The 25,561-nt window shown below is 62.7% G+C and overlaps 1 protein-coding gene across 1 annotated transcript in view; it reads right to left on the reverse strand.

Annotated features, from left to right (window-relative positions):
- BAHCC1 (BAH domain and coiled-coil containing 1) overlaps window positions 1-25,280 on the reverse strand; it is a 65,723-nt gene extending 40,443 nt beyond the window's left edge. The window contains 2 exon segments of the mRNA XM_053892272.1: window positions 20,872-21,279; window positions 25,088-25,280. Of these exon segments, the coding sequence (XP_053748247.1) occupies window positions 20,872-21,058 (187 nt within the window). The 5' untranslated portion in view covers window positions 21,059-21,279; window positions 25,088-25,280.
- Between the last annotated feature and the right edge of the window lie 281 nt (window positions 25,281-25,561).

Consider the following 25,561-nt stretch of genomic DNA (forward strand, 5'->3'; position numbering starts at 1 on the left):
CCAGTCCAAAAGCCGGGTCTGGATAATGGATTTCTCCAGGAGCTCAGCCTGAGAAGCCCACACCTTGAGCTCTCCCACACCGCGGGGGCGAAGCGGCGGGCCAGGCTCCAGGCTGGACAGGAAACGCAGCTCAGGGTCCCACGGGGCCCCCTGGCCCTGGGGTCCAGGGAAGCCGAAGCTTCCAGGTGGGTCCCGTGCAGGGTCTCCCGGGCCTGAGGCTCTGGCCTCAGAGGTCTGGCCTCTGCAGACCCCCCACCCCGCCGCCACATCCCCAAGGGTCAGCCACCTGGGGCCACAGCGGGTGGGGAGCAGGGCCTGAGGCCCAATACTGGACCTCCAGGCTAAAATCTGGGTTGGGGGTCCCAGGACCTCATGCCCTCCTCCGGACACTGATCCTGGCCTTGGGGGGGGGGGACACTCACGGGTGCTCTGTTCTGACCCTATCCCAGAAGGGGGTCCCACCGCACGGGGGGCTAGGAGGGTGGCACCTCAGCTCAGCCGGCCCCTGGTCTTAGCTCTGCAGAGCAGGGGACATACTGGTGACAGGCTACACTTCCCGCCTCGGCCAGAGACCCCAAGCCTGGGGCCCACCTCGCCCCACACCGCCCGTCTCCTGATGCAGGGGACCTTCTTGGGGGCCCTCAGAGAGCTGGCTTCTCTGCGTCTAGGGAGGGGACCCCTGCCCCACAGTGTGGGGAATGTAGTGGAAATGCTGAAACACTGTTCCAGCCCAGCCCTCCTCCCCCGCCCCGTGGCAGGGCTGCCCCTGCCCACCCTGCTAACTGAGGGGCTGCCCCGCTGGCCTGGAGGCTGACTCAGACATCCACCTGGGGAAACTTCTCCACTCTTTTCCTTTCAGCTGGAAAACAGAAGGGGCTTGTCACGCAAACAGGATGACACAGGGAAGGAAGCAGAGGGCGCTGGAGACCCCATCGCCCCCACACCACAAGTGCTCTGGGCCCAACAGCGTCACAGAGGCATTGGCCGGCCCTGGCTGCACACACAGACACCCCGTGCCCTGAGCCGCTGTGGGAGACTCCTGCGGGGACCCAGGTGGCCTCTCCCTCCTAAGACCCCGGTCTGCAGCGCCGGGTCCCGCCAGGGGCTCCCATGCCCGACCCCCACTTCCTGCATGCCAGTCCCCCCTGCCTGGCCCTGTGCGGCGGGCTCCACGGTCCTTGCTCTGAATGGTTCGGTCTCTTCCCCACCGTCCTGGCCTAGAAGCGTGGACGCAGCCGAAGGTACCACAGGCCTTGCCAGGTGGGCTGCGGGGCCGGGTGGCGGGGAGAGGGCTGATGGCCCCTGGAACCTCCCCCCACCCCCAGCCGGCTTGCATCGTCACCTCCACCTCCAAGGAGTCTGCAGCTGGCAGCGTGCCTGGCCAGCAGGGGCCTGGGGCAGACCTGGCTACCAGCTCCCTAGCCCCTCCCGCCAACCAGTAGCCAGCCCCAGACAGAGCGTGAGCAGAGGCGGCCTGGGCCAGGGCCAGGGCCGGAGCCTCGAGGCCAAGTCTGGCCGGGAACTGGGCTGAAGGCTTCTTTCCTCTTGGCAAGGTCCTTGCCCACGGAGCGCTGCGGTCACCAGCCTGGGAAGGGACGGTGGGAGCCTGAGCAGTAGGGAAGGCCAGAGGGGTTCCTGGTTTGGATGCCCCCGCCCCGGCTGGGAGCTCCAGTCCTCCAGTCCTGGAGCCACTCACACTACCCCTCTCAGACCAGGGGCTCTACAAACCTCACACTAATTGCTTTCATGCAGTCCCAGACAACGGGCCACCACGGGGCTGACCAAGGAACGGGGCATCGTTAGTCTGGACCCCGGGGTCCCCAGTGCCTCAGCTGAGGTCTGAATGAGGCCTATCCATCCTGAGGCTGCCCCGTCCAGTAGGAGCGGTCATGGTGGCCACTGCCCTGAGATTCTGTCAGCTGCCGTCACAGATACGTCCCACGTTCACGATAACCTCGGGGAAGGGGCCCGAAGCTGTGTGACGTTTCAGCAGGGCCAGAGGCGAGCCGCCGTGTACTGAGCGTCATGCATGGCCCGCCGTGCCGCCAGCCCAGGCCAGACACGGGGCTCTAGTCCCGGCTGTAGCACCGCCTTCGCTCTGCCTAGTGCCCCACGGAGGCCTGGCCTGGGCGCCCGGCTGGCTGAGAAAACCGCTCCGGAAGCCAGCATGCCCGGGGGGCCTGGTTGACACCCTCTGGCGGCCTAGGTCCTCGGGCACGGCCCCGACCCTGGAGCCCCATCTGACCCTACACCCCGAGGCCCAGACGACCCGGCCCCTCGCAGCTGCCCCAGCTGGAATGCCCCGGACACCCCAGGAACCTCCAGCGACCACTGAGTCCGGCCTTGGCCCGCTGGAGAGGGGGCACCACGTGGCCGGGCAACACTGGAGAACGGGGTCTTCCTCCATCAATCTGTTTGCCGGGCCCACCTGCCACGGCCAAGGTGCTGAGGACGCCCCTGCCCCAGAGCACAGGTGTTGCCCGGGGGAGAGCCTACGGTCTAGGGGCCTCCGAGACCCCTGCGGGCCTGACTGGCAAAAACACGGGTGGCCCTGTGCCGTGCACCCCAAGTCTGAGGTGCCAGGTGCCCACCGTGCCCTCTCCGCCGCCCGCATCTCCCCACCAGGCTGTCCCGTGGTGGGGGTGCTGAGAAGCCTATCTCCTCACCGTGACCCCAGGCTGAGGGCAGAGGGAGCGGGAGTCGGGGAAAGACAGGCGGACAGAAGGGCCTCCGAGAGCTGGGCAGAACGGGCACTTATTGTGTCTGACGTGAGCCACAGGGACGGCATCCTCCCTCTCTGGAAACCGTGACACGGGCTGCGAAGGCCTCACCGAGATGGCTGCCGGCCGCCTCCGAGAAGCAAGCCCTTCCCGGGCTCTCAGGGCTCCTGAGGCTCCTGAAGCCCAGCTGACTGGCTACTGGCGGGGCTTCCCCAGCTCCCCCTCTCCCGCTCATACCTGCTCAGGCTCCCCACTTCCCTCAGGCCTTGCAGGGCCCACCTGGGTGCGCGGGGAGCACCCGGGGTCTCCCCCAGGACACCAGAGGCTGCTGAGACACTGGAGGGACAGGCAGTCCGCCTGGGGGGCCAGAGTGCCCCTCCTGTGCTGAGCCAGGCCTAGAGGGAACTGTCAGAGAAGAGGAGGCAGGAGGTCCGCCCCAGGGACCTGGCCACACGCCTCCCGTTCCAGGACAGGGGACAAGGAAGGAGAGTGTCCATCGGCGTTCAGCCCTGGTCCTGCACGGACTAAGATGGAAAGGCTGGGAAGCAAGCGGGGGGAGATCCACCCAAGAACGGTCCCGGCCCGGCTGGAACCCACCGCTGGCCCGGGCACACGCGTGCGCGTGCACAGAGGCAGCACAGTGACCGTGTGTGGGCGCTCACGGGGCGTGTCCGGGCGCGCGCTCGTGGCCACGGGTGTACATGCTGGCTACGGGCGTGCACACAGGACACAGATGTGCACGCGTGTCTGAGGCACGGCCCCGAACACGCACGAGGTGGCTGACCCGATTCTTGCGAGAGGGGGGCCTCAAAGACCCGCTTCCCAGGGTCAGACCCCCACCAGACTGGTCCCCTTACTGGCCCCGGAAAAGGCCCCTGACCTTTGATTCCGTGTGCCCCCGGGGTGACGTGGGAGGGGCCGCAGGCCGCCGGGCCCTGCCCACCTCCTCCCCTGCCCTGGGCAGTGGGAGCACATTCCGGCTCACCTGTGCTGGAAGGGGACCCTAGCCTGTCGTCTGCACCAAACTAGAGACCCCCGAGCCCGAGCCCCTGCTGCACGGGAGCAGGCCCCTCCCTAGGCCGGCTGCTCAGCCCCCAGCCACCCGGACCTGACAGTGGCTCCAGGAGTCGTGTGGATTCTGGGGGACAGCTGGCAGGCCACGTGGCCAAGTTCGCCTCCCCATAGGCAGCCCACCCCCCTCTGCGGTGGAGAAGCAGCTTAGACTGGCATGAAGTCCCCTCTGATCTGTGACCCCCCCCCGCCCCCCCCGCAGGGCAGGCTATCCAGGACCCACGCATCGTCCAGATCTGGGGCGGTCCCCTCCGGCCACAAGCTGGCCGCCCCCAGATGTTGGCCTGTCTGGCCCATTCCCTCACTCCGTCCCACCAGACACCGGGTCTGCCCTGCTGCTACCACGGCCCCTAGGAGTCCCTGAGGGCTCCTCCCAAGGATCCCGGCTGCCGTCCATGACTCCGAGACGCTGGCCGGACGAGAGGAACCTGAGACGGGCACAGGGAGGGAGGAGGGACGGGCGGAGGAGGCAGGACTGTGAAGCCGTGGGTGAACCTCCTGGCCGGCCCAGCCCTAGGATGTGGAGACAGCCCAGAAACATGAGTGTGTCACATGGGAAGCCCCTCTCCGCTGGCCCAGGAGAACCTTCCAGAAGCCCTGGTTGGCCCAAAGGCAGCAGTTCTCAGGCCATAATAGGAAAATTCTGTGGTTGCTGAGCCACCCAGCCGACAAACGTGGAAGCAAGATGACAGGGGAGGCCCAACCACCAACAGCTCAGAACTAATAAAAGAAAAGGAAAATCGGATATAAGTCTGGTTCTTATTAAAAGGGTAAATTTAGCCCTTTGGCTGGGCAGAAGGGGCCGCCCTAGGACTCGGGGCTGAGAGTGACTCAGAGGGCCCCTCGGCCGGGGGGTCTGGGCAGCAGCGGCTGAGGGCCGCCCCCTCGCTTCTCTTCACACGGCCTTCCTTCCCTGCACACTCTCCCCGGTGGGGCAGCCAGCACGTCCCCCTCCAGGACACTCCGGAGGGCAGGCAAGTGGGCTGGGGGGGCGTGGAGAGGGCCGAGCAGGTCTGCTCTCGGGGTTTGGTCTGATCTGGTCCTGCCGGCACGGGATGGAGACCGCGATGGGCGGGTCCCGATGGGACCACGTTCATGGGAAGGCTCCATGCCTGGGGGCGGTGAGTCTGCACTGCCAGCCAAGAGGACCAGACACCGGGTCCTGTGTGGCCTGGCAGTGGACTGGGGCCCAGAGACTGTGATCTTCCTCCTCCCGCCCCAGCCTCGCGAAGGCAACACCACTGGCTGCGTTGGGCAGAGGCCCCGAGGCCAGCACAGCCGGAGAAATTGAGGGGTGGGGGGCAGGTGCTGGCTGGAGGCCATCTGGGGTCAGGTTCACCCCAGGTGCATCCCCCATCCTGTGGATCCCTCTCTCCCTCTTTCCCTCCATCCATCCTGCCCTCCATTTACCCATCCATCTATCCACTTCTCCATCTGTTTATCCCTCCTACCGCCCCCAGATCAAGGTGCACGACTTGTCCCTCTCCTGCCACCCCTCACCCCCACCCAGAGGCCACCCCTGTTGCATGCCCACCTGGGTGCTGGCCCCGGAGCAGAAGGCATGTGCGCTGCAGCTGTCGGGGGCACAGGCTCCCCACGCCATCACCCTAGCCTGCTGGCCACGGAGGTGGTTCTCTCGGCACTCAGAGCCGGGCTAAAGCATCACCGAGCCTGGGTTCGTAAGCCCCTCTGCTGCCCCAAGTAAATGCAGGACTCTCGCCCTGCCCGGAGCCTGGCAGCTTCAGGATGGGGCCCTTGGGGACGCCACATCTCCCCAGTGTGAGGAACATCCTAGATGACACCCCACATCTAGCCCAGGTCCAGACACAAGGCCTGGAAGCTGGGCTGGCTTGGGTGGGCGTGGAGGGGTCTGGAGACGCCTCCCAAAGACACCTAGTGAGGCTACAGGCTGACCAGGCACCTGGCGCCCACAGCCAAGCGGGAGAGGCACTAGTGTGCGTCAGCGAGCTCCAGCAGAGTTGTGGCCGTGGGGCAGCGGGCGGGGACGGCCGTGAGCACTGGGGTCACTACCTCCGGCCATGGGGCCGGCTACCATGTTGGGCTGGGAGAGCTCTGCCCGGCCATTGCAAGGACCCAGGTCAGCTTCTGCTCCCTCGTGCCTGAGAAGGACCGGGGACCGAGGGCCTGACTCCCAGAACGGGGCTGGCTCGGGCTGGAGTGGGGCCAGAAGGGGCACCGAGATCTCCATGGGTCACTGCATGGAACAGCCTGTCAAGAGTCAGCTCTTAACCAACTGAGCCACCCAGATGCCCCTTTCCTTTTTCCTTCCTTTTTTTTTTTTTTGCCAGTACTGACTTTCTGTCCTCATTTCCCAGCCACCTCCTTTAGGTCTGGTTCGATCCAGCCACGTGGGGACTCACGCTCTAGGGCTGCCCCTTCTAGAATACATCCCTTCCCGCCTCTTTCTCAAGGCTCAGTGTGCACTCGGCCTCCTCCGTGAAACCCAGCCCGACCCAGCCCTCCACTCGGCACCCGGCAGTGCGTCCAGGCACTAAACACCCATCGGGGCCCCGAGGGAGAGGCCCGCTGCCAGGCACGGGCCCCTGGCGAGTCCAGGGTCCCAGCAGCTCAACCCTACGGAGAACAGAGACCAGAAAGCAGCAGGGACGGGCTGAGGAACACCAGGGTGAGGCCACCTGACCCCAACGCCCCTCGGAAGCTGGTCCTGCCTCAGGCCCAGTCAGCGCAAGGCTGCCCTCAGGGCCAGAAGGGTCTCTTGGCCCACAGCGCTTTGCTCATGGCAGGGGGCTCCTGAAGGAGGGGACACGGGACCTGGCAGGAAGGGCACAGAGCCAGAGAGAAACCCGGGGCAAATGCCCACAGTAGAAGAGCCTGGGGACGTGGAAAGGAACAGAAGTCCTGAGAGCAGTGCCCGCAAATGCTTTGCAGGGTGTGGGATGCGAGGGCCGGGGGAGGGAGGTGGAGAAGAGGCAGGGGTCTAATGAACCAGAAATGCCGTTCCTCTCTCAGACTGCACCACCGTGCAGGGGTGGGGGGGTGGGGGTCAGAGCAGGGGCTCCCGCCAAGCCGATACCCTTGGCCGCGTGGAGGCCTGGCAGTATCCTGCCAAGAGAGCCAATGTGACTCGTCCAAGAGACGCCTGCGTGAGACCAAATCCCCAAGGGGACCCTGGGGGGAGCCTGGATCTGGGCCTGCCCAGCACCCGTGTCCAATGTTCCCAACAGACGGGGTCCCGAGTGACCCAGGCCCCGGGCCTCTCCTGGCCGAGACCTCTGGGCAGCCCGACCTTCTGAGGGGCCGTCCCTCCGCACCCCTTCCCTGCTGGCTCCTGGTGGGGGGTGTAGACCCCTCCTGGCCCACAGGGCTCGCAGGGCAGCCCGGGGAGGGGACGGGTGTGCACCGGGGGCTCTCCGCACCCTCGCCGTGTCTTCCTGCAGCCAGGCCACTTTGACGAAGCACCCCATTCCCTCACACGTGTCAAGATGAGATATTCTAGTCTCTAAGAACAGTCAGAACACGGGGCGCCCGGGTGGCTCAGTCGGTTGAGTGTCCGACTTCGGCTCAGGTCATGATCTCACGGTTCGTGGGTTCGAGCCCCGCGTCGGGCTCTGAGCTGACAGCTCGGAGCCCGGAGCCTGCCTCAGATTCTGTGTCTCCTGCTCTCTCTGCCCCTCCCCTGTTCACGCTTTGTATCTCTATCAAAAATAAATAAACGTTAAAAAAAAAAAAAAAAAAAAAGAACAGCATAAGTAGAAGGAAAACTCACTCCTCAGAGGTAAAACGATGGTGCTTCTGGGGACTCTTGGAGTGCAGGGCGAGGTGGGGGTGGGGAAATTGCACCCCACTGATCCAGAGGCCCCCAGGACAGAGCAGTAGCCCTGAGGTGGGAGGGGAGGCCTCTGGAATGGGGCCAGATTGAAGGCCAGCCCAGGGGAGGCCGTGGGGGACCAGGCCAGGGCTAGCCCAGCGGGGGCTTCCAAATGACAGAAAACCCAGCGGCCAACCCCCCATCCCAGCTCACCTGCCACCTGGCACCCTGCCCAGTGCTCCCTGGCTGCCCAGCCGCTTGGGGCCGGGGCCGGGGTGGGGGGCGGTGGGCTGCACGGGTCCAGGGAGGAGGCACGTGGGCAGAGAACCAGCCCGGGGCTTCCGGCCCGGAGGCCTGTGCTCCCGCATTGCTCCCAATGTGACCAAGGGCAAACCAGTGGTGTCACTGAGCCTCTGTCACCTGGACCCCATCTGCCCCAGGAGGCTCGTCCCCGAGCCTGAGGGTGATCCCCCTCGCCCAATTCACACCCCGGGCTCCCAGCGAGTGTCCTGTGCAAAGGAGGGGAGGGGGCTTTGCGCTGGGCTGCCCAGACAGGACAAGGTCCCCCAGAGGACACCCCACACATAGCCTCCGAGGGTCAGAGGCCACAAATGTGCCACGACCTCTGGCTACCTGTGCGGTGGCCAGCCTGGGGCCAGCTCCCCTCTCCTCAGGGGGACCCAGGGCCTGCACTGGCTCCAGGTGGTCCAGGGGGCGGCCCAGGTAAGCCCAGGGCACCTGCACCGGCACAGAGCAGGCGGCTGGTTCCGGAACAGCACAAAGTGCTGCCCGGACTGACGGTGCGACGTCCCTGTCACCCAAGCCACAGCCTGAACCCCGGGCTCCGTCCGGAGAGTGAAACTCTAACCAGGCTCATTCATTAGACAAACAATTACCAAGTGCCCGCAAAGTGCGGGGTCACCCGCCCTCACCCAGGCCCCGCCTGGGATCCGAGGAAGCCGCAGGCCAGGCACCCTGGCCTCCAACAGTGGCCCTTGGATCTCTCGGTGACCTGCACCGTCCTCGAGGCTATTTTGGGACCGGCCTGCTGGCCTGGTGGTGGCATCTCTGGGAGCAGACATCTCACAGGTGGGAAGATGATGCCGTGCTTCTGTGGACGACACGCCCGGCCAGTGGGGTAAGCAGGCCCACGCTTGTCTGAGGGCCCTCTGCCAAGCAGGGATGGGGCTTTTGAAGGGGACGGGCCAGAGCGGGGTCCCCGTGACCAAGTGACGACAGGGTTGTGGAGCAAGGAGGGGGCAGGGGCCGAGAGGGAGGGAGTTCTCCAGCGGCTGGGCCGGGTCACACGCAGGGAGCCCGGGGAACGTGGGGGCCTCGGCTGGCCAGCAGTTGGAGGAGGAGGGCCCGGGCCGCAGAGGGGACCTGGGAGTAGTTGGCATACTGGGGCAGTTATGGCCTCGGGGGGGGTCCAGATCCAGTGGGGTCCCCCACGAGCCCTGACCCCTGTATGGAACCCCCTCCCCTTGAGCGTGGGCAGGATTAGATTCACTTCTACGAACAGAAAACACCCTTTGGAGATCAGGTCATAAAAAGACCATGGCTGCCGCCTTGCTCACCACCCTTGGAACCGTTGTCACCAGCCAGCAGTCGACAAGGAACTGGGGCCTGTGACAGCCACGTGGGGGGGCAGGGGGAGCTTGGAAGCGGGTCCCCCACAGCCAAACCTTGAGATGCCTGAAGCCCGGGCGAACACCTTCACTTAGAATCCCGAGCCACAGAAACAGAGAGACAATAAACGTTCGCCGTTGTAAGCTGCCAAGTTTGGGATGATCCGTTACACGGCGGGAGCTAACTAAGACACAGAGAAGCCCTGGAACCCAAGTGCAGAGGGTTTTGTAGCATTTACAGTGGAGCCCGGAGCAGAGAAGGAAGCTTCAGCAAGGGGAAGGGAGGATCAGGAGGGGAGTCGGCAACTCGGGGAACAGATCTGCTTCTGCAGACAAGCCAGAGATCCGGGTTTATGTGGGAAGTGCCCCAGCCCCGCCCTGGCCAGCTGGCAGCCTCCCAGCCCGGCCACACAGAGGTGCCCCCCACCTCCCTTCTAGCAGAGCCGGAGCACCGTAGGCGCTTGTCATCAAATCTGCAACAGGTTACGAAGGACGAGGCAGCCGCATGTGCACCTTTCCAACTTTTCTCGGTCTTATCTGTATTCACACACGGTTAGGGCTTCTCAAGAGCTGGCCTAAAGATGTATTACAACTTAATTTAGATTTAATTCTAATGTTAATTTAAAATAAATTAAAACCTTATTTTTAGGAGACCCAAAGGGATGCAAAAAGTCTCAAAAAGGGGACCAGCTTCAGGCTAACTGCCCACAGGCGGCCTGCTGGCCGGGGTGGCTGGGGCACATGATGGGCTGCCTGGATGGGGACACAGGACACGTCCTGCAGGCTCCGGAGTCCAGCCCCTCCCCCTCCCCAACCTGTGCAGGGTGAGGAGGGCAGGGCACACAGGCCGGGGACAAAGGGATCTGCTGTCACCTTCCTACAAGAAGCCGCTGAGGCCAGAAGGCAGCTGGGGGCTGGGGCGCCTGGGTGGCTCAGTCGGTTGAGCGTCCGACTTCAGCTCAGGTCATGATCTCACGGTTTGTGAGTTCGAGCCCCGCGTCGGGCTCTGTGCTGACAGCTCGGAGCCTGGAGCCTGCTTCGGATTCTGCTTCTCCTTCTCTCTCTGCCTGTCCCCCGCTTGTGCTCTGTCTCTGTCTCTCAAAAATGAATGAATGAATGAATGAATGAATGAATGAATGAATGAATGAAAAAGAAAAAAAGAAAAAAAGAAGCTGGGGGCCCAGTTCTGCCCTCACCGCGTTCTCATCCATGTCTGGGTCCTGAACCCACCACCTGCTGGCCGCCAGGGCCCTGGGGAGTGCAGAGGAGGAGGCACCCGGGCTAGTGCCACAGGGGAGGGAGGGCAAGGTACCTTCCTGAGCACACGCACAGGGACAGGACAGGGACAGGAGCAAGGGGCTGGGAGGGAAGAGTGACTAGGGCCTGCAGGGGCAGGTGCAGGGGGCTTGTGGGGAAGGACCTCAGTGAGCCGCAGGCTGGGGTGGCCTGCAGCCCAGCTGGTGTTCTGGGTCAGGTCAGCACACAGGCTCGGCTCCACGGGGCAGCCCCCCGCTGGAGAGCCAGAGGAGAAAGGGAGGACGGGGAGAAAGGAGGGAGGGAGGGAGGCGCTAACCTGAGAGTTTCCGGGCCTCTCGTGCTCAGTCAGGACCTGAGTGGCAGAGGACAGAGCCAGCCAGCTGTGGCTGGGTGACCCTCCCCGTCTGGCAGTCGGTGGCCGCCACCCAACCTCCCCCCCCCGGCAAGTGTCCCCAGCCCCGGGGTCTTGCTGAGTCTTGCTCTCATTGGCCCAAACTGACTACAAGTCTGGGCCCAGGTGCCTGTCTGGGGCCAGGGTTTGGGGGTATAGAAAAGGGGGAGCAGAAAGGAGGCTGGCTGTGGAGTCCTGCTCAGGCCCTGCCAGGTACACATGTGCTCGGGGAGGCCCGGGACACACACAGGCCGGGAGAGGAGAGACATAGGTCCACTCACAGCCCCAGGCCAGAGTCCTGGGCCGCGACCACCCGCATCTCTGCACACTCACGAGGGAAGAGGTGCCCACAGATGCATCTCTCCCTGCTGACCCGCCTGGGGGGTTCAGGGTCGGTTCACAGGCAGGGCCCCTCCAGGATGCAGTGGCACCTAGGCTGAGGAGCCCAAGGGTGACCCCAAGAGCCTCCCTTGCCCCAGGTAGAGAACAGCCCTGCCCTGGGTCATCTGCCCAGCCTCCCGGGCCATCTTGCCTCTGACCTTGGACAGTTCCCTGTGGGCTCTGGAGAGAGATCCCCAGTGTCCCCTCCATCTACCGACCCAGGGCCACCCACACCACGCTGCGGGGCTCTAGGACCTGCAGGCCGCTCGGCCCAGACCTGGGTCTCTACCTCCCCAGTGCCGGGGATGGTGGCAGGACCCCAGTGCTGGGGTGCAAGAGCCAGAATGCATTTTTTAAAAGTTTTTTTTAAAGTTCATTTTTTTTGTTTTGAGAGAGAGAGAGGGAGCAGGAGCAGGGGAGGGAGCAGGAGCAGGGGAGAGAGAGAATTCCAAGTAGGGTCCACACTATTGGCACAGAGCCTGACACGGGGCTTGAACCAACCAACCGTGAGGTCATGACCAGAGACAAAAACCAAGAGTCAGACGCTTAGCGGACTGAGCCCCTCGGGCGCCCCCAGAACCCCTTGTCTAACTCTGTGGTCAGACTAAGGCCCCAAGACCACAGGACCTCAAGACAGACACCACGGAGAAGGGCCGGGGGGACTATGACCCGTGAAGGTCTGCCTGACTGTCCCCAGGGAAGCAGCCCTTCCTGCAAGACCCAGGGCCCTGTCACTTTGTCTCCAGGCCTCCAGGCACATCCTGAGGCAGGACTGTGTACGAGCACGTGTCCAGCCAGCTCTAACGGGCTCCTAAGGGACAGAGCTGGGGCTGCCGATTGTCAGAAAGCCTGGGCACGGCCAGTCCCGCCATGCACACCTCCCAGGGCTTGAGCTCCAGAAAGCAAAGCGGCACAGTGTGAAGGCTTGCCTGTCCGGGACGGAGACACCACGGTGGCAGGGGGTGAGACCCACGACCCCTGCCTTCTCCCTGCCCCCTTTTCCCTCCACAGCTCTCATCTTCCTTTGGTTGGTTGCCCCCCCCACCCGTGACCCCACTGCCGGGCGCAGCCACCCACACGGCCACCAGGGAGGGGAGGGGCATGTCCTCCCCTCCCACCAGCGCCCTGTGACCCAGGTGAAGCCTCTGGCTTCTGCCCCCAACCCCTGCCGTCAGGTGTGATACTAACACAGGGGAGAGCTCACTGTGCCAACCTGCTCAGCTCTGACACCTTTTAGAATGTGGCACAGCTTGGGAGCCTCTGCAACGACACAAGATGCTTCTGGAAGGTGAGGAGATGCTGCCCTGGCCCCTGGGAGGTGGCTGCAGAGGCTGGGGACAATTGGAGGGCACCGCCAGCACAAGCGTCCCCGCGTCGTGCTCGGGTGTGGGGGCGGGGCAGCTTGGTTTTAGCGAGGAGACCTAGGGCCAGTGTAGGCCCTGGCACATCTCCCCAGGTCGGTTCCCCCAGAGAGGGTCCTGGTCTCCCCTCTTCTCCAGCGTGGGGGTGACACTGCAGGACAGAGACCTCGTGTCCACAGGCACACACGTGCCGCCCGAGCACGGCACACACCCCCCCTTACGGCCTCCCCCGTCCTGGGTGGCCCAGCTCTGGCAGGCCGCGGGGACAGAGGACACGGACACCCCACACTCAGGCCCCTGCCGTCCACTGGGGAAGGGACCCCCCACCGCCACGGGTCAGGGCGGCTGCACTGGGATGGCCACGGAGCACGTGGGGCAGGAGGTGGGCTGCAGGCGCAGGAAGGCCCTCCGGAGTAGGACAGGGGGAGTCCGAGCAGAGCTGGGGGCACGTTCGGGGCTGGGGGGCCTGGGCAGAGCTGCATGGCAGAATCACTTGGGGCTCTGGAGGCCGGGACCCTCTAGGGCCAGCTGCGGATCAGAACAAGGGCGGGGGACAAGGCCTGGGCACCGGCGGCCTAGGCACCGGCTGGAGGGTGGCTCCGGGAGGGGCGGGGGGTAGGGAAGCAGAGGTGCGTGGGGCAGTGCAGTGGCCATGGGAACAGCCTGCGGCAGGCAGGGGCCTGGGCCAGGGGCTCCGGGGTCCACAGCGAGAGGGCAGGAAGGAGCTAAAATGAGGTGGGCAGCTCACCAGGTCCAAGCCCCGTAAGTGAGGGCCCCGAAGGGGCTCCACCCCGGCAGGGGCCCCGGAGCAGGTGGCGGGAGACAGAGCAGCGCACACATTCAGGTCACTGGGCAGGTGGGCGCAGAATTCGGGTGGGATTCCCCGAAGGCTGGTCGTGGGTGAGCGTGAGACCTGTCTGGTGGCCTGAGCACAGGTGAGCAGGGTGTGGCCTGCATCCGGGCCCCGGGGGCACAGCCAGTTACCCTCTGGCTGGCCCACTGGGGTCCGCAGGGTGGGCCTCTGCCTCTGTCCACAAAGGGGACACGGGCTGTGCCTGAGATGGAGTCTGTCACTCAGTGCTGCTGGGTGGACACCGGGCAGGCAGTGCAGCCCCACCCACTGCCAGCACCGCTGTCCCCACCCTGGGCTCCGTTCCTGGGGCCCCCAGAGGGCCTTCTTCTCACCCCTCTCCAGCCGTGCTCCACCACGCCTGCCTCTGGGTCGGGGGGGGGGGGGGGGCCACAGTGCGCTCCCCCGGAGCTGCCTGTGGTGTGGACATCCCCCGGAGGAAAGCCCCTGGCTTCCCGGAGGGACAGGCCGAGGGACCCGGCCGAGACCACCTTCCTGGGAGGACGGCACAGGGGGTTGGTTGAGCTCTTATTCAACTCACCTCAGGACTCACTTTCTTGACAGGGTGCCCCAAGAAGGCACTGCTCCCTGACCACCTTCGGGGACCCCAGCCTGCTGCTTTAGAGGCTCCTGCGGACAGCACACCCATCTTCTCCTCCCCTCCCCCATTTCTGGAAATTTCCAGTGGAAAACCAAGTTCCTGCCCTGAGGAGGGCGGGGGGGGGGGGGGGGCTTCATCTTTCCATCCGGTTCCAGGCACACAGTGGGTCCCCCCACCGAGCCTCAAAAGCATTTGCATGGAGAGACACTGGACTCTTTGTTGGGGGGCCTGGGAGGGGACAGGGGGCAGGGAACCCAACCCACCTGTTTATTCCCTTCTCCTCCTCCTCCCCCCACCCCAGGTCAGAATGAAAAACTCTTCCTGGCTGATCCAATCTGGAACCTAATCGTCTAGACAGCTGCAGCGGCCCTCAGATGCCAGCCCGGCTGGCTCCCAGCTTGGGCGCTGGACGCCTCCCCGCCAGGCCCTCGGCAAATCCAGCACCCCCACCTCCCGCGGGCGTAGCCCAGTTCCCACCGGCCGCCTGGCCTCCGGAGGCAGCTGTTCACAGGGCCACAGGAGGCAGTAATATTATATATTACAACAAACAGGGGCGGCCCACTGACAAATAGACCTGCGTGATCTAAACGGTATATTATCCCATAAAAACGTCAGCGGGCAGAGCGGCAGAGCCAAGGCAGAGCGGCAGCCCCACGCACATGGGCTCCCAAGGCCCGAGCTCGGTCGGCGCGGCCGGGAGGCTGCGGGACATTTTCTAGAGGCCGCAGGCTGGCTCTGATTTTGTGGTTTGCTTGTGGTACCCAGTCTTTGGTGCGACAAGGGAGACCCCAGAGGTTAATGGGGGCCGGAGACCCGGGAGCTGGTCCCTAGTGGATGAGTCGGGGGCGGGGCGGGGAGGGGGGCGGTAAGAGCAGAGCAAGGCGTCTATCTGCCAGACAGGCTGTGAGCTCTGCGTCCCAAAGCCCCACGCCAGCGTGGAGAATGTCGTGTGATGCGAAGGCCCCAGGAAGAATGGGCAGCAGCAGGGCCACCTCTCCAGCGGGCTGCGGGCGGCGACTGGTTTGAGAACCTTCTCTGGACAGGTGACGATGAGCCAGGCTTTCCTGCAGAGGGGCCTGTCCTGGGGGAAGCTTTCTTCTTAGAAACTGCCAGAAGTCGCTCAGGGTGGATGCTGATAGGCAAGGCAGCTGCTGTCTGAGGACGTGAGACCACGACAGCGTGGCTGTGAGGGGTTTTCTCGTGGCACTAGGTGACAGAGAGCAGCCCGGATGCGGGGCAGAGGCCTCACGTCCCTTCCGCGCCGGCCCTCGCGTAGACACCGGACCCCTCTGAGAAGACCACGCCGAGGGAAGGCACGGGCGACGGGCTGAAATCAGGGGGCCCGGTGGGGACCCCCAGGGACTCTGGACACGCCAATCAAGACAGCGGCCACACAGGATCCAGGGGGTGGAGGGCAGCTCCCATCTGCTGGGGGCTCATATCCAGAGGCCTCTTCCAGGATGCAGGGAAAGATGGCTGGGGGGGCGGGGGACGGGGGGCGCCCAGGGCCCCTCTCCACCCACCTGGAAAGAGTTCACTCCCAGGGGCACTGGCTGAACTCTCTCTGTGCTAGGGAACCCCCCCCCCGCCCCCACTCCCTGGAGCTGACCCAGGGGCATCCTGGGAAGTGTAGTCTTTTAGGGATCAGGAAGGCCTGCAGGGATTTCTGGGGGTGTTCCACCGAGGAACCACGGAAGAAGAGGAGGGTGCAAAGGGGACTACCTGACCCTAATCCCTGCGGGAAATTTAACATGCCTGAGAACGGCTGAATTTAGACATCAGCCAATGCTGCAGTTCCGGCCCCAGGCCTTTGCGTGCTGGTTTCTCTAGCAAGCCCACCAAGCTCTTATTTTGGCGGGGAGACCCGGGAACTCCCTAGAGAGGAAAGACCTCGACCAAAGTGCCCCCCCCCCCGACCTCCTGCCCTCCTCTGGCCACTGACCCCAGACACCAGGAGAGAGAAGCGCCGGCCAGAGGACAGGGGTGCTACCTGGCGGGCTCCAGGAGAGGCCGCGACGCATCCCGCACACTCTAGAACATTATTTACGCTCACAGCCCGCTCTGATGACATATGTAAGTTGACAGCGAACATCCTATCAACTTGCTGGAGTGTATCTTGATTGTTAAAACACACTCTTAAAGGTGTACGATCATTTATCAAATTAAACTAGCCGCACCTTGCCTGTCTCTTTTCTGCCTCCCCTGACCGCCCCCCCCCACCCCCACCCACGGCCTCCCTCCTCCTCCGGCCTCCCGGGCACCCCACCCTTTCACCCAGGCCCTGCTCCACCGTCCTGTGCTTCCAGGGACCCTAGGCCCAGCGCCCCCCACCCCCAACCCTGCCCCAGGCTAGGACAAGCCCACTAATCGCCAAGAAGTGACAAACGCCAGAAGCCCCACCAATTAAATTTAAACTCATGCAAAGCTCAGTGGCCAGTAAATTATTATTTTTATTAGCTTGAACCAAGTTCCCGTAAGAGAGAAAGTCAACTTGCTCCCATGAATGGCTCTTGTATAATTTATTTAACTCTGTGCTCTTTGCCAAAGCCTGGAATATTTTTAGCCCGTTCTGTTGTTGGATTTGGCTTTTTTATGTGTGTTTCTGAGGGGTATTTTTAGCCTCATCCGTGTTATTCTAACAGACTCCTATGCGTTCGGTCCTGTCTGTGCGGGCTGTTGAACCCAGTCTCGAAGCAGAGGAGGGAGATTTCTAAGAATAACCGGGGAGCGTTTGGGGGGGGGTGCGTGTGTTTTCCAGGGGAGATGTGCTATCTGTACGAGGCCGCTCGCTGCCTCGCCGGCTAATTTGCTTTATTACTCACGTGACCTGAATATTCCTATAGGAATATCCTTATAGGCAATAATCAGACATGGGCAGCACAAGCCCCACTGAGAAAAAACCCACATTCCAAAAATGGCTTCGGTGGGGCGGGCAGGGCGGCCACAGCCGGGCTGGTCTACGCGGCCGCCGGGATTCCCGGGGCTCTGCGGCTGGGCGGCCGCTTTCATGTCTGGTTCTGTCACTTTCAGAGCAGGATGGGTAGAGTCTTCAGAAAGTAACTCTTTTCACACCTACTTAATGTTGGTAACTGTTGCAGAAACACTCCGTCGTGTCATTGAGTTAATGAGGTATTTACGAAAATGTATTTTTTTCTTTACAAAAAAATATCACATGATGAGGGAGGGGGAACCTTTGATGGGGTCTTTTCACACTAGGAAATTATCTTTTTTCCTCTAGTGTGTTTTGCTTTCTTTCTTTTCGAGGCTGGCAATCAGAAGCCCGTTCAGCAGGGAAGGAGTCTGCGGCACTCCCAGCAGAAGGGACCTGGCGCCCGATTTATTCCCAACGTCCCCAGGCCCCAGGCACCTGGCTTCCAGGCCGGACCATTTATACCATTTACACCCCGAGAGAGAGAGAGAGAGTAGAGGTAAAGAGGAGAAGCCAACCCACAGCCAGATTACTGAAACCAAGACTCTCCGCCTACCTCGGCTGGAGGCCCGATGATTCTCGAAGGCTGGGCCTGATGGGCCTGAGGGGGTATGGGCAGAGGAGGATACAGGAGGCCTGGAGCTGACCGGCCGGAAGAGGCGGTGGGGGACCCGCTTCTCCCAGGCCAGGCTGCCAATTTTTTAAATGCTCCGAGAGAGGCGCGGTCCCCAATCGCTCCGGGCACTAGGACTGATGAAAAATCTTGGGTTGATGCGTTGTTGATTTTCCTCCCCCCCCCCCACCCCCCCAGATTTCACAGCTTTGCCTCCGGACCATCTGTATTAGAGACAAAATCTAACACTGCACTAAAAATAATGATTCCAAACATTTTAATTGCACCTTTTGGTGACAAGGTTACTGGAACAGCACTTTACCATAAAATCGTACAGCCCGATTCTAAAGCTACCAGCACTTCCATTTTTAGAAAAACAATGGAAGAAACCTGACGTCCCATCAGGGTCCTCAAGCTGACATTTTGAAAACACTGGGTGGGGCAGCACGGGTGGCGGCCTGGTGGCCGGAGCCCCTGGGCCCGGCCAGGGTGGCCGAGGCGACTGGACCCTACTCCCCCGTCAGACCTGCACACAGCAAGAAGCGCAGACAATTCTCCTTTCAGCGGGGCAGTCGCAGCGGGGAGGGGCGGCCGGCTGCGGCAGCCTTGGCCTGGCCTGCGGATCCGAGGCCATCTGCGGAAATGGGAAGAAGAATCCGCCAAAGTAGCCATTTGGAAATCCGTGCACAAGATGGGGAAAAATTTTTTTAACTTAATTATACTTTTTTCTTTCTAAACTAGATCATATATAGATACAGACCAGAGCAAAGTGATCTGGTGTACAATTCCTTTAAAAAAAAAAAAATTGATGTAGCTAAATTTTAAAAACCAATACAATATTCTGGCTTTCAGCAATTTCAAAAGGCTTTCAGCAGCAGATGTTTCTTGCTGGATGCCCGCTCGGCCAGCCTTTCTGTCACTAATGGGTCGCACACCTCCAAGCACAATAGGTCTCTCTGGTCCCCCAGGGGGGTGGAAATGGCCTCCAGGAACAGGGAACACGTGGCCCTTCAGCCCCCCGTCTGAGGGTGCCCTGGGGACCTCCAGCGCCCTCTAGAGCACCCTGCGTATGGGGAGGCGGGCTGGGTCTAGGTCAAGGACACACACCCGGCCAGCGCCCACCCAGTATCTCCCAAACCCAGCATGGCCTCTGCTCCAAGAACCACGTGGTCAAACTTGAAAAGAGCAAGACAATGGTTCGGGCCACCCCGACCGCATTCCCACCTGACTTGGCGGTACCTCCATCTAGCAAAAACAGCAGAAAAGGGACATGGTGGCTGACCAGGACCTGGCTAGGCTGTGGGCGGATGAGTGGGGACAGAAGACGCAGCCGTGACCTGAACTGACGGGGAATCCCACCTGGCTGTGCCTCCCCAGGGTGGGATAGCCCTGGGGAAGCCTCAGTGTCAGGGGCCCTTCCAGACCCTTGTTTTTTTCTGTGATGCTACTACCTTGCTAGGCTAGTGGGCCTGGCATATGGGGGGGTGGGGGGGGGTGAGTACAGCTGCTCTCTCCCCATCCCCCAGCCTGCAGGCTCGGCCTTCCCACCCTCAGCAGGGGCTGCAAGCCAGCAGCCTGGAGAAGGGGCTAGTAGGGGGGTGTGCTGTCCCTGCTGCCACCGTGAGCCCTGGGCCGCAGCCCCCCAGTGTGGGCTGAGCCGGGTGGGCAGCACCTCCAAAGCAGGGGCAGGAGGGACACTTAACTTCAGGGACAGCCTGGCCGGATATTTTTAAATCACCCATTTCCCAAGCAAGTACTTTTCCTCTTTTGAGTTATAAATCTAGAGAGGGAAAAAAGAAATGGATAGAAAGAGGAAACAGCAAGGAAGAGAAAAAAAGGGCAGCCTTGCCGAAGGCTCGCGCTGGGGCAGGAAACGGCAAGGGGCTGATTCCAGGAGGGCACGGGAGCCCAGCCCCTCCACTCCCTGCCTTCGTCTAAGTTTCCGAATCTCTTCATGTTGTAAATGCTAAAAGCCCATTAGTAATTAAGCAATTTTCATATTTTTTCTTTTTAGGAAATTTATGTTTTCCTTTCTGACTGCCCTCCCTTCTGACTTTTTCCCTTCTAGCTCGACTCTTCCATCCGTTTTAATCCACACGCTAATTGTAATCCCATTAAAGCAGATATAATTTTATTAGTATTCACAGTTCATCAAGCTAGCAATAATAACTGTTACTGCCAAATTGACAAACAAAAAAAAGCGGCAAACAACATTTCTGATGTTTAGAACAGACTGTAAACAAAAGCAAGCCAGCCTTCAAGGGTGACCAGCAGGCCCCCACACCAAGCCCCAAACCATTCCTGCAAACTCTGTGGCGGCTGGCCAGTGACCCCGGGTCTCCTAGAGGGAGCTGCCCCTCGGCTACTGGCTGCCCGGCTCTGCCTCTCCCCTGACCTTGCTCAACAGTAATATCAAAGCCACCTCAGGAGGGTTAGGGTGGCTCCGGAGGCCTGGGTCAGCCCTGCCAAGGACCAGCCCTCTCCGGAAGGGGATCCGAGAGGACAGGAACGCCGGGCAGCCACAGTTCCCTCCTCTTGGAGCAAATTCGCTGCGAACTCGCCTGCACCGAAATACGGAGGCAGTCCCGCGCCACCCCCAGCCCGGCCGGCGCCCGGCGCTGCCCTCCCCCAGGGCCGCGGGCCGCCAGCCTGGGCCGCGCTCTGGCCACGCTTTGTCCGGCTTTAGCAGGATACCAGAGGCACTTGTGAAAGCACACGCAGCCCCTGCAAACCCATTCTCACCCTGACACTTCAAGGCTTTATATAGAAACAGGATTTGCTCGTCTTACACCGGCAGTCCCTATTAACGCTCACCCCGCGCGCACACCGCCCTAATCCGCCAGGCCGCGGCGCCCCCCCACCCCGCCCCCCAGTCACAACAGCCGTTTTGTTCCCGCAGAAAGTGCCTCGTTGTCCCGGCCCCAGAATGTCTTAAGGATGTGAATGCAGAATGCAGAAATGAGGTTTCCGCGGAATTTAGTTCTTCTGCAGGAACGGGTGGGGGAGGGGGGCCGGAGGGGAAAGGCTTTATTTTTAGCCGGCTCCGGGGCTGCCCCTCCGAGACCCCGGAGACCCCGGGGAAGGCCGCTCTAAACCGCGATGATCCGGCTCGGGGGGCCCCGCTCGGGGCCCGCCACCGGTGCCCGTGCAGGGAAATGAAACCGAAGGCTGCTCCGCAAGCGCTCCGAGCCGCGGAGGGGGCGCGCGCCCGGTCCCCCAGGCCCGCGCCCACCTCGCGGCCGGGCCTCCTCTCCCGCGCCCGCCCGGGCCGGCACTGACCTGTGTGCGAAGCCATGGGCAGCGGCGACGGGAAGTACTTTCCGGGCTGGAAGTGCGCCGGGGGCTGCGCGGCGGGCCCGGCGGGGGCAAGGCGCGCGGCGGCGGCGGCGGCGGCGGCGCTGCGGTGGCCCAGGCTCCCGCGCTCCGACAGCAGATGCGGCGGCGGCGCGAAGTCGCGGCCATCCATGCCGGGCCCCGGCCCCGGCCCCGGCCCGCCGCCGCCGCCTCCGGGGAGCAGCGCGGCCGGGGCCCGGGGGCGGCTCGGCGCGCGGGCGGCGCGCGGGCGGCGCGGAGGAGGCGGCGTCCGGGGTCACCGGCGGGGTGGCGGGCCGGTCAGCACGCCGGCGGACTGGGCTCCTCGGCGGGCGGCCGCGCGCCGAGCCGGCGGCCGCCGTGCGGGTCCATAGTCTGCGGAGGCAAGCACAAGAGACTCGGTGACTCGGGGGGCTCGGCTCGCCTGGGGGTCCTCGCCCCGCCCGCCGGCCGGAGCCGCGGCCGGGCCGGGCCGGGCCGGGCGGCCGGGCCCGGGGCACGCGGCTCGTGTCCCGCCGCTCACGCGCGCGCCGGGGCCCCCGGACCGCCCGGTCCCCGCGCGCACACGCACCGTCCCGGCCACGCTCGGCCCCGAGGAGCCCGGGGGAACCCGGCTGCAGCGCTCGCCGCTTCCCCTCCGCGTCCCCGCGGGTCCCTGCGGCGAGGGCGCCGCGGCAAAAGGCTGCTGGCTCCGCTGGGTGATAAAAACCCAAATCTGCGAAGCCATCACGCACACGCACACACACACACTCACTCACTCACACGCACACCCTCTCCCCTCCCCCGCTGCCCAGAGGTGTCTCGGAGGAAAAGGCCCGAGGTCCACGCTCGCCTTTTTCCTCTCCCCCGTCATTCCGAGGTCCAGCTTTTACTACATTCCGCTTAACCGAATAACCATGCTAATTAAGCGAGTAATTTTATTGATTGTAACTCAAGACTTTTTTTTTTTTTATAACCTTCCTTTTCTCCCCTTCTCCCATCCCCCCATGCGTCTTTCGGCCCATTCTTTAGAACCCTCCGCCCTCCCCCCTCAACGGGACGAGGCCCCCGTCCCCAGCACCGAGCGGGGACCCTGGGCCGGGGACCCCGGGCCAGCTCCCCAGAGTCCCAGGAGTCTGCGTCCGCTGCCGGTGTCACCTGGGCGGCCACGCCGCAGTGCCCGGCCTGCTGTCCCCGAGCCGGGAGCTTCCCAGCGAGGCTGGAACAATTACCCCGCCCCCCAATCAAATTCGCCCAGGATCTGCCTCTGCGGACTGGGGACTTTAGGGAGGGGGGGGGGGTGCTTTGAGAGTCAGAAATTGTTTTCTCTTTACGCCCCACATCGGCCATAGAATTTCTCCCTGCAGCGCCTGCCCCGGGTCTCCCGGCGGCCGGCAGCCCGGGGCAAGCAGGGTCTGTGGCGGCCAGCTCGGCCCTCTGGGCGAGGAAAAGTCAGCCAGCCCCCGTGCACCCTTCGTCCCGGCTGAGGCCCCAGCAGACCCTGGGACTCAGTTATGGGTTTCCACCTCCCGGCAGGGACACTTAGAAACACCCCCCACCTCCCTTCTTTTCCACCCCCACCCAACCAAGGGAGTGCACTGCGGGGCTGAGCGTGGAGCCACGGAGCCGGGGACAAAACCGCACCACTGTGAGTGAGCGTGTGCAGCTCTCTCACCCTGCATATCGCTCTTAACCTCCTAAACCTGCATTGTTTTAATGTTCTTTATCACCTCCAACAAAAGGGAGATGGGTAGGCTCAATGTTAATTGTGAACCCTGCAGGAAACCTGGTTTGTTTGGGGTTTTTTTTAGCCGTCCCACCGTGAGGAGAGGGCGAATAAGATGTTTTCCATCTCGTGAATACCATTTTAAATTGCTATATTTAATGCTACGAGTTCTACAACGTCTTATTTGCAGACTATTTGGTGTTTGATTTAATCTATAACCGAAAACATAATGTATTAAGTGAATACATATTTGCTCAGCTGATAAGCTTTTTTAATATTTATTCGGAGAACTTTTGCATTGTAAATAAACGGGACCTGGACAAAGAATTCTCTTTGTCTCTCAACTTCATACAAAGAGGTTTGGGGTTCCCTCGCCTCTAGGGATCGCCAGCTCTCTCCCCCGGTCTAACAAATAACTCGACTCGCCGCCGCTCGGGCCTGCAAAGCGAGCGCCAAGCCGCCAGGGCCAGGGCAGCGCCGGCGAGGAGGCTGCCCGCGCCGGGGTCAGGGGAGGGGCGGCCCGGGCCAGGGTTGGAGGGGGGGGGGCTTGGGGAGTGACAAAGGGAGAGAAGGAGGGGAGGGAGGTCGGGAACCTGCAGCTTCAAAGGCGCCGAGGGCCCGCGGCTGCGCCCGCGGGGGTGCGAGGCTTCCCGGCGGCCTCCGGGGAGTCGTGTGTGCTATGCTTTTGTTTTGTGGGGGTTTCTTTTTTTCCAGTACGAGATTTCAGAACTGCCGAGAAAGCGCGAGCTGCTCGCGATTCTCGGGACGCGGGCTCGGCTGCCAGCAGCAGTTTTAACCTTCCACCCCTGGCCGGCGGATCGCGGGTTCACCAGCCCGCCAGTTTTTTTACGCAGACTGGGGGTGAATTATCGTCGCCCGTCCGTGCCACTGAGATTCTTACTGGATTGGAGGGACTTTTCTTTGTGTCCTTTGCTCCGGAGGAGAGGCCGCGCAGCGCCTCCTCGGCCGCCAGCGAGCGGCTTCCGCGGCCTGCGGAACCCAGGCCGAGGAGGGAGCGGGGCGGGGAGGCGCGGCCGCCGCAGCTAGGGCCCGAAGGCCCCGTGCCGTCACCCGCCAGTCCCAGGGCTCCAAGCCCCCTCCCCCCAGCTGCTCGAGAGGCCGAAGCAGAGGACAGCACAGCAGCCACAGGCCTGGCCGGTCTAAGGAAGGAAATGGGAGGGAAAGCGGCGGAGAACAGGGGACCCCGCGCCGGCCGGAGAAACGATGACAAGGGCATTTTGGAAAGAACCGAACCTCGGAACGCTCGGCTCCTCCCTGGCTTGGCGGGGCTCGGTCCCCAGAGCCACCGTCCCCGCTTTGCGTGGCTCACGCTCTCCTGAATGCGGGGCTCCTTTAGGTTTGCTTTGGTTGTAACTAAAGGACTAAAAATCCCACCGTCGCTTCGGCCGCCCCCCGGTTAAAAGCACCCATTCCCGTGCGCCTCCCCCGGCGCCCGTCTCCCAGCGCGCGCGCGCGCGCGCCGTGGGGCCTGCAGGCTGGGCTGGGGCCAGGGGCACACCGGGGCGCGGACTGCTCGGGCGCCGCCGCAGAACCCGCTCCCTGCGAAACGGCCGCGCCCGCCCCCCCGGGAGAGGACCGAGGGCCCGGCCGCACTAGAGCCCGCGGCCCGGGGCGCACTCGCCCGCAGACCCCGCCTCGCTGGCCGTGGCCCGAGCCCCGCGCGCTGCCCGGAACGCGCGCGGTGAAAACGCCCCGCTGCGCCGGCCTCGTTGCCCCCCTCATCCATCCTCAGCGCCCCCCACCCCCCAGGAAAAGAATTTCTGAAATGTTCTGCAATGAATTAGGCTCTGGAAAGCGAAACCCGAAGAACTCGCGTTACCCCTCCCCGCCCCGGCCCCTCGCCCGCACCCAGCCGGCGGCCGGAAAGCCCCTCCGGTCAGCGGCCCGGGCCGCCTAGGCCACCCCAAGCCGGCCCGTTCCCAGCGCCGCCGAGCGGCCGGGCGGGGCCGACCCGGGGCTGCTCGGGGGAGGGAGCGAGATGGGGGGGCAAACAATCGGGGTTCGTTCGTGGTGCAGCCGGAGCTCGGCGCTCGTTGGCGGCGTCCGGGGGTCCTCGCCGACGGTCCGCCCGGAGCCGCCCGCGCGGTTCGCGCTGGACGCAGCCTGGCTGTCCCTGTCCTGTCGCGATTATTTATTTTTAATGCTGGGTGTCGATCGAGACAACAAGCGCTCAGAGCAAAGCAAGGACGCATTACGGGGGGAATTTTAAACCGATCGATAAGATTTTTCAGAGGAAAAAAAAAATCGCTCTCCTATTTAGACCATCTTTAAAAAAAAAAAACCTACTCCACATTATAACGGAATTTTAAAAAGGGAAGATATATATTTCTTAACATCACAAGCCTGAATTTCTCTTGCTAAAAAGAAAAAAATGTAAATCCCCAAAGCCAAAATAAAAAATAAAATAATAATAAAAATACAAAAACAAAAAAAATGAAAGCAATTTCAGTTACTTACTGGAGGTTGTTTCCTGGATACAATTGAATGCAATACAATTAAATCAGTAAATGTGACTTTGTTTTGTATTCCTATTGGTATTTTCAATGTGCTGACTGTTGCACTGTAAATGCACCGCTTCCACCACAACGACTCTAGCGAGCCCATCCAGAGCGGCTCTCAAACCTGCAGCCCGGCGCGGCGAGCCACGGGCCCTGCATACTAATAAGCTCGTGCCACTCAGCCCCGAGCAGCCGGCGCGCTGATTGGCCGCGCAGCCCTCCGCGGCCGGGAGCTCGTGCCACTCATTCGGCGTAAACAGGCCTCCCAATAGGCTGGCGCCGGGCCAGAGAGCTGCCAATCAGGGAGCAGCAGGGCTACTACTGAGCCCGATGGCGCCTAATTCAAGCCCGGCGACTGCGCAGCTCCTCTGCGCAGATCGTTGCTGTTGAATGGGAATGTGGTGGCGCAGGGCGGGAGAGGGAGCAAGGGCGA

The sequence above is a fragment of the Panthera pardus genome, unplaced genomic scaffold (genome assembly GCF_024362965.1).
Source record: "Panthera pardus isolate Hobbes unplaced genomic scaffold, ASM2436296v1 HiC_scaffold_3, whole genome shotgun sequence".
Taxonomy (NCBI): domain Eukaryota; kingdom Metazoa; phylum Chordata; class Mammalia; order Carnivora; family Felidae; genus Panthera; species Panthera pardus.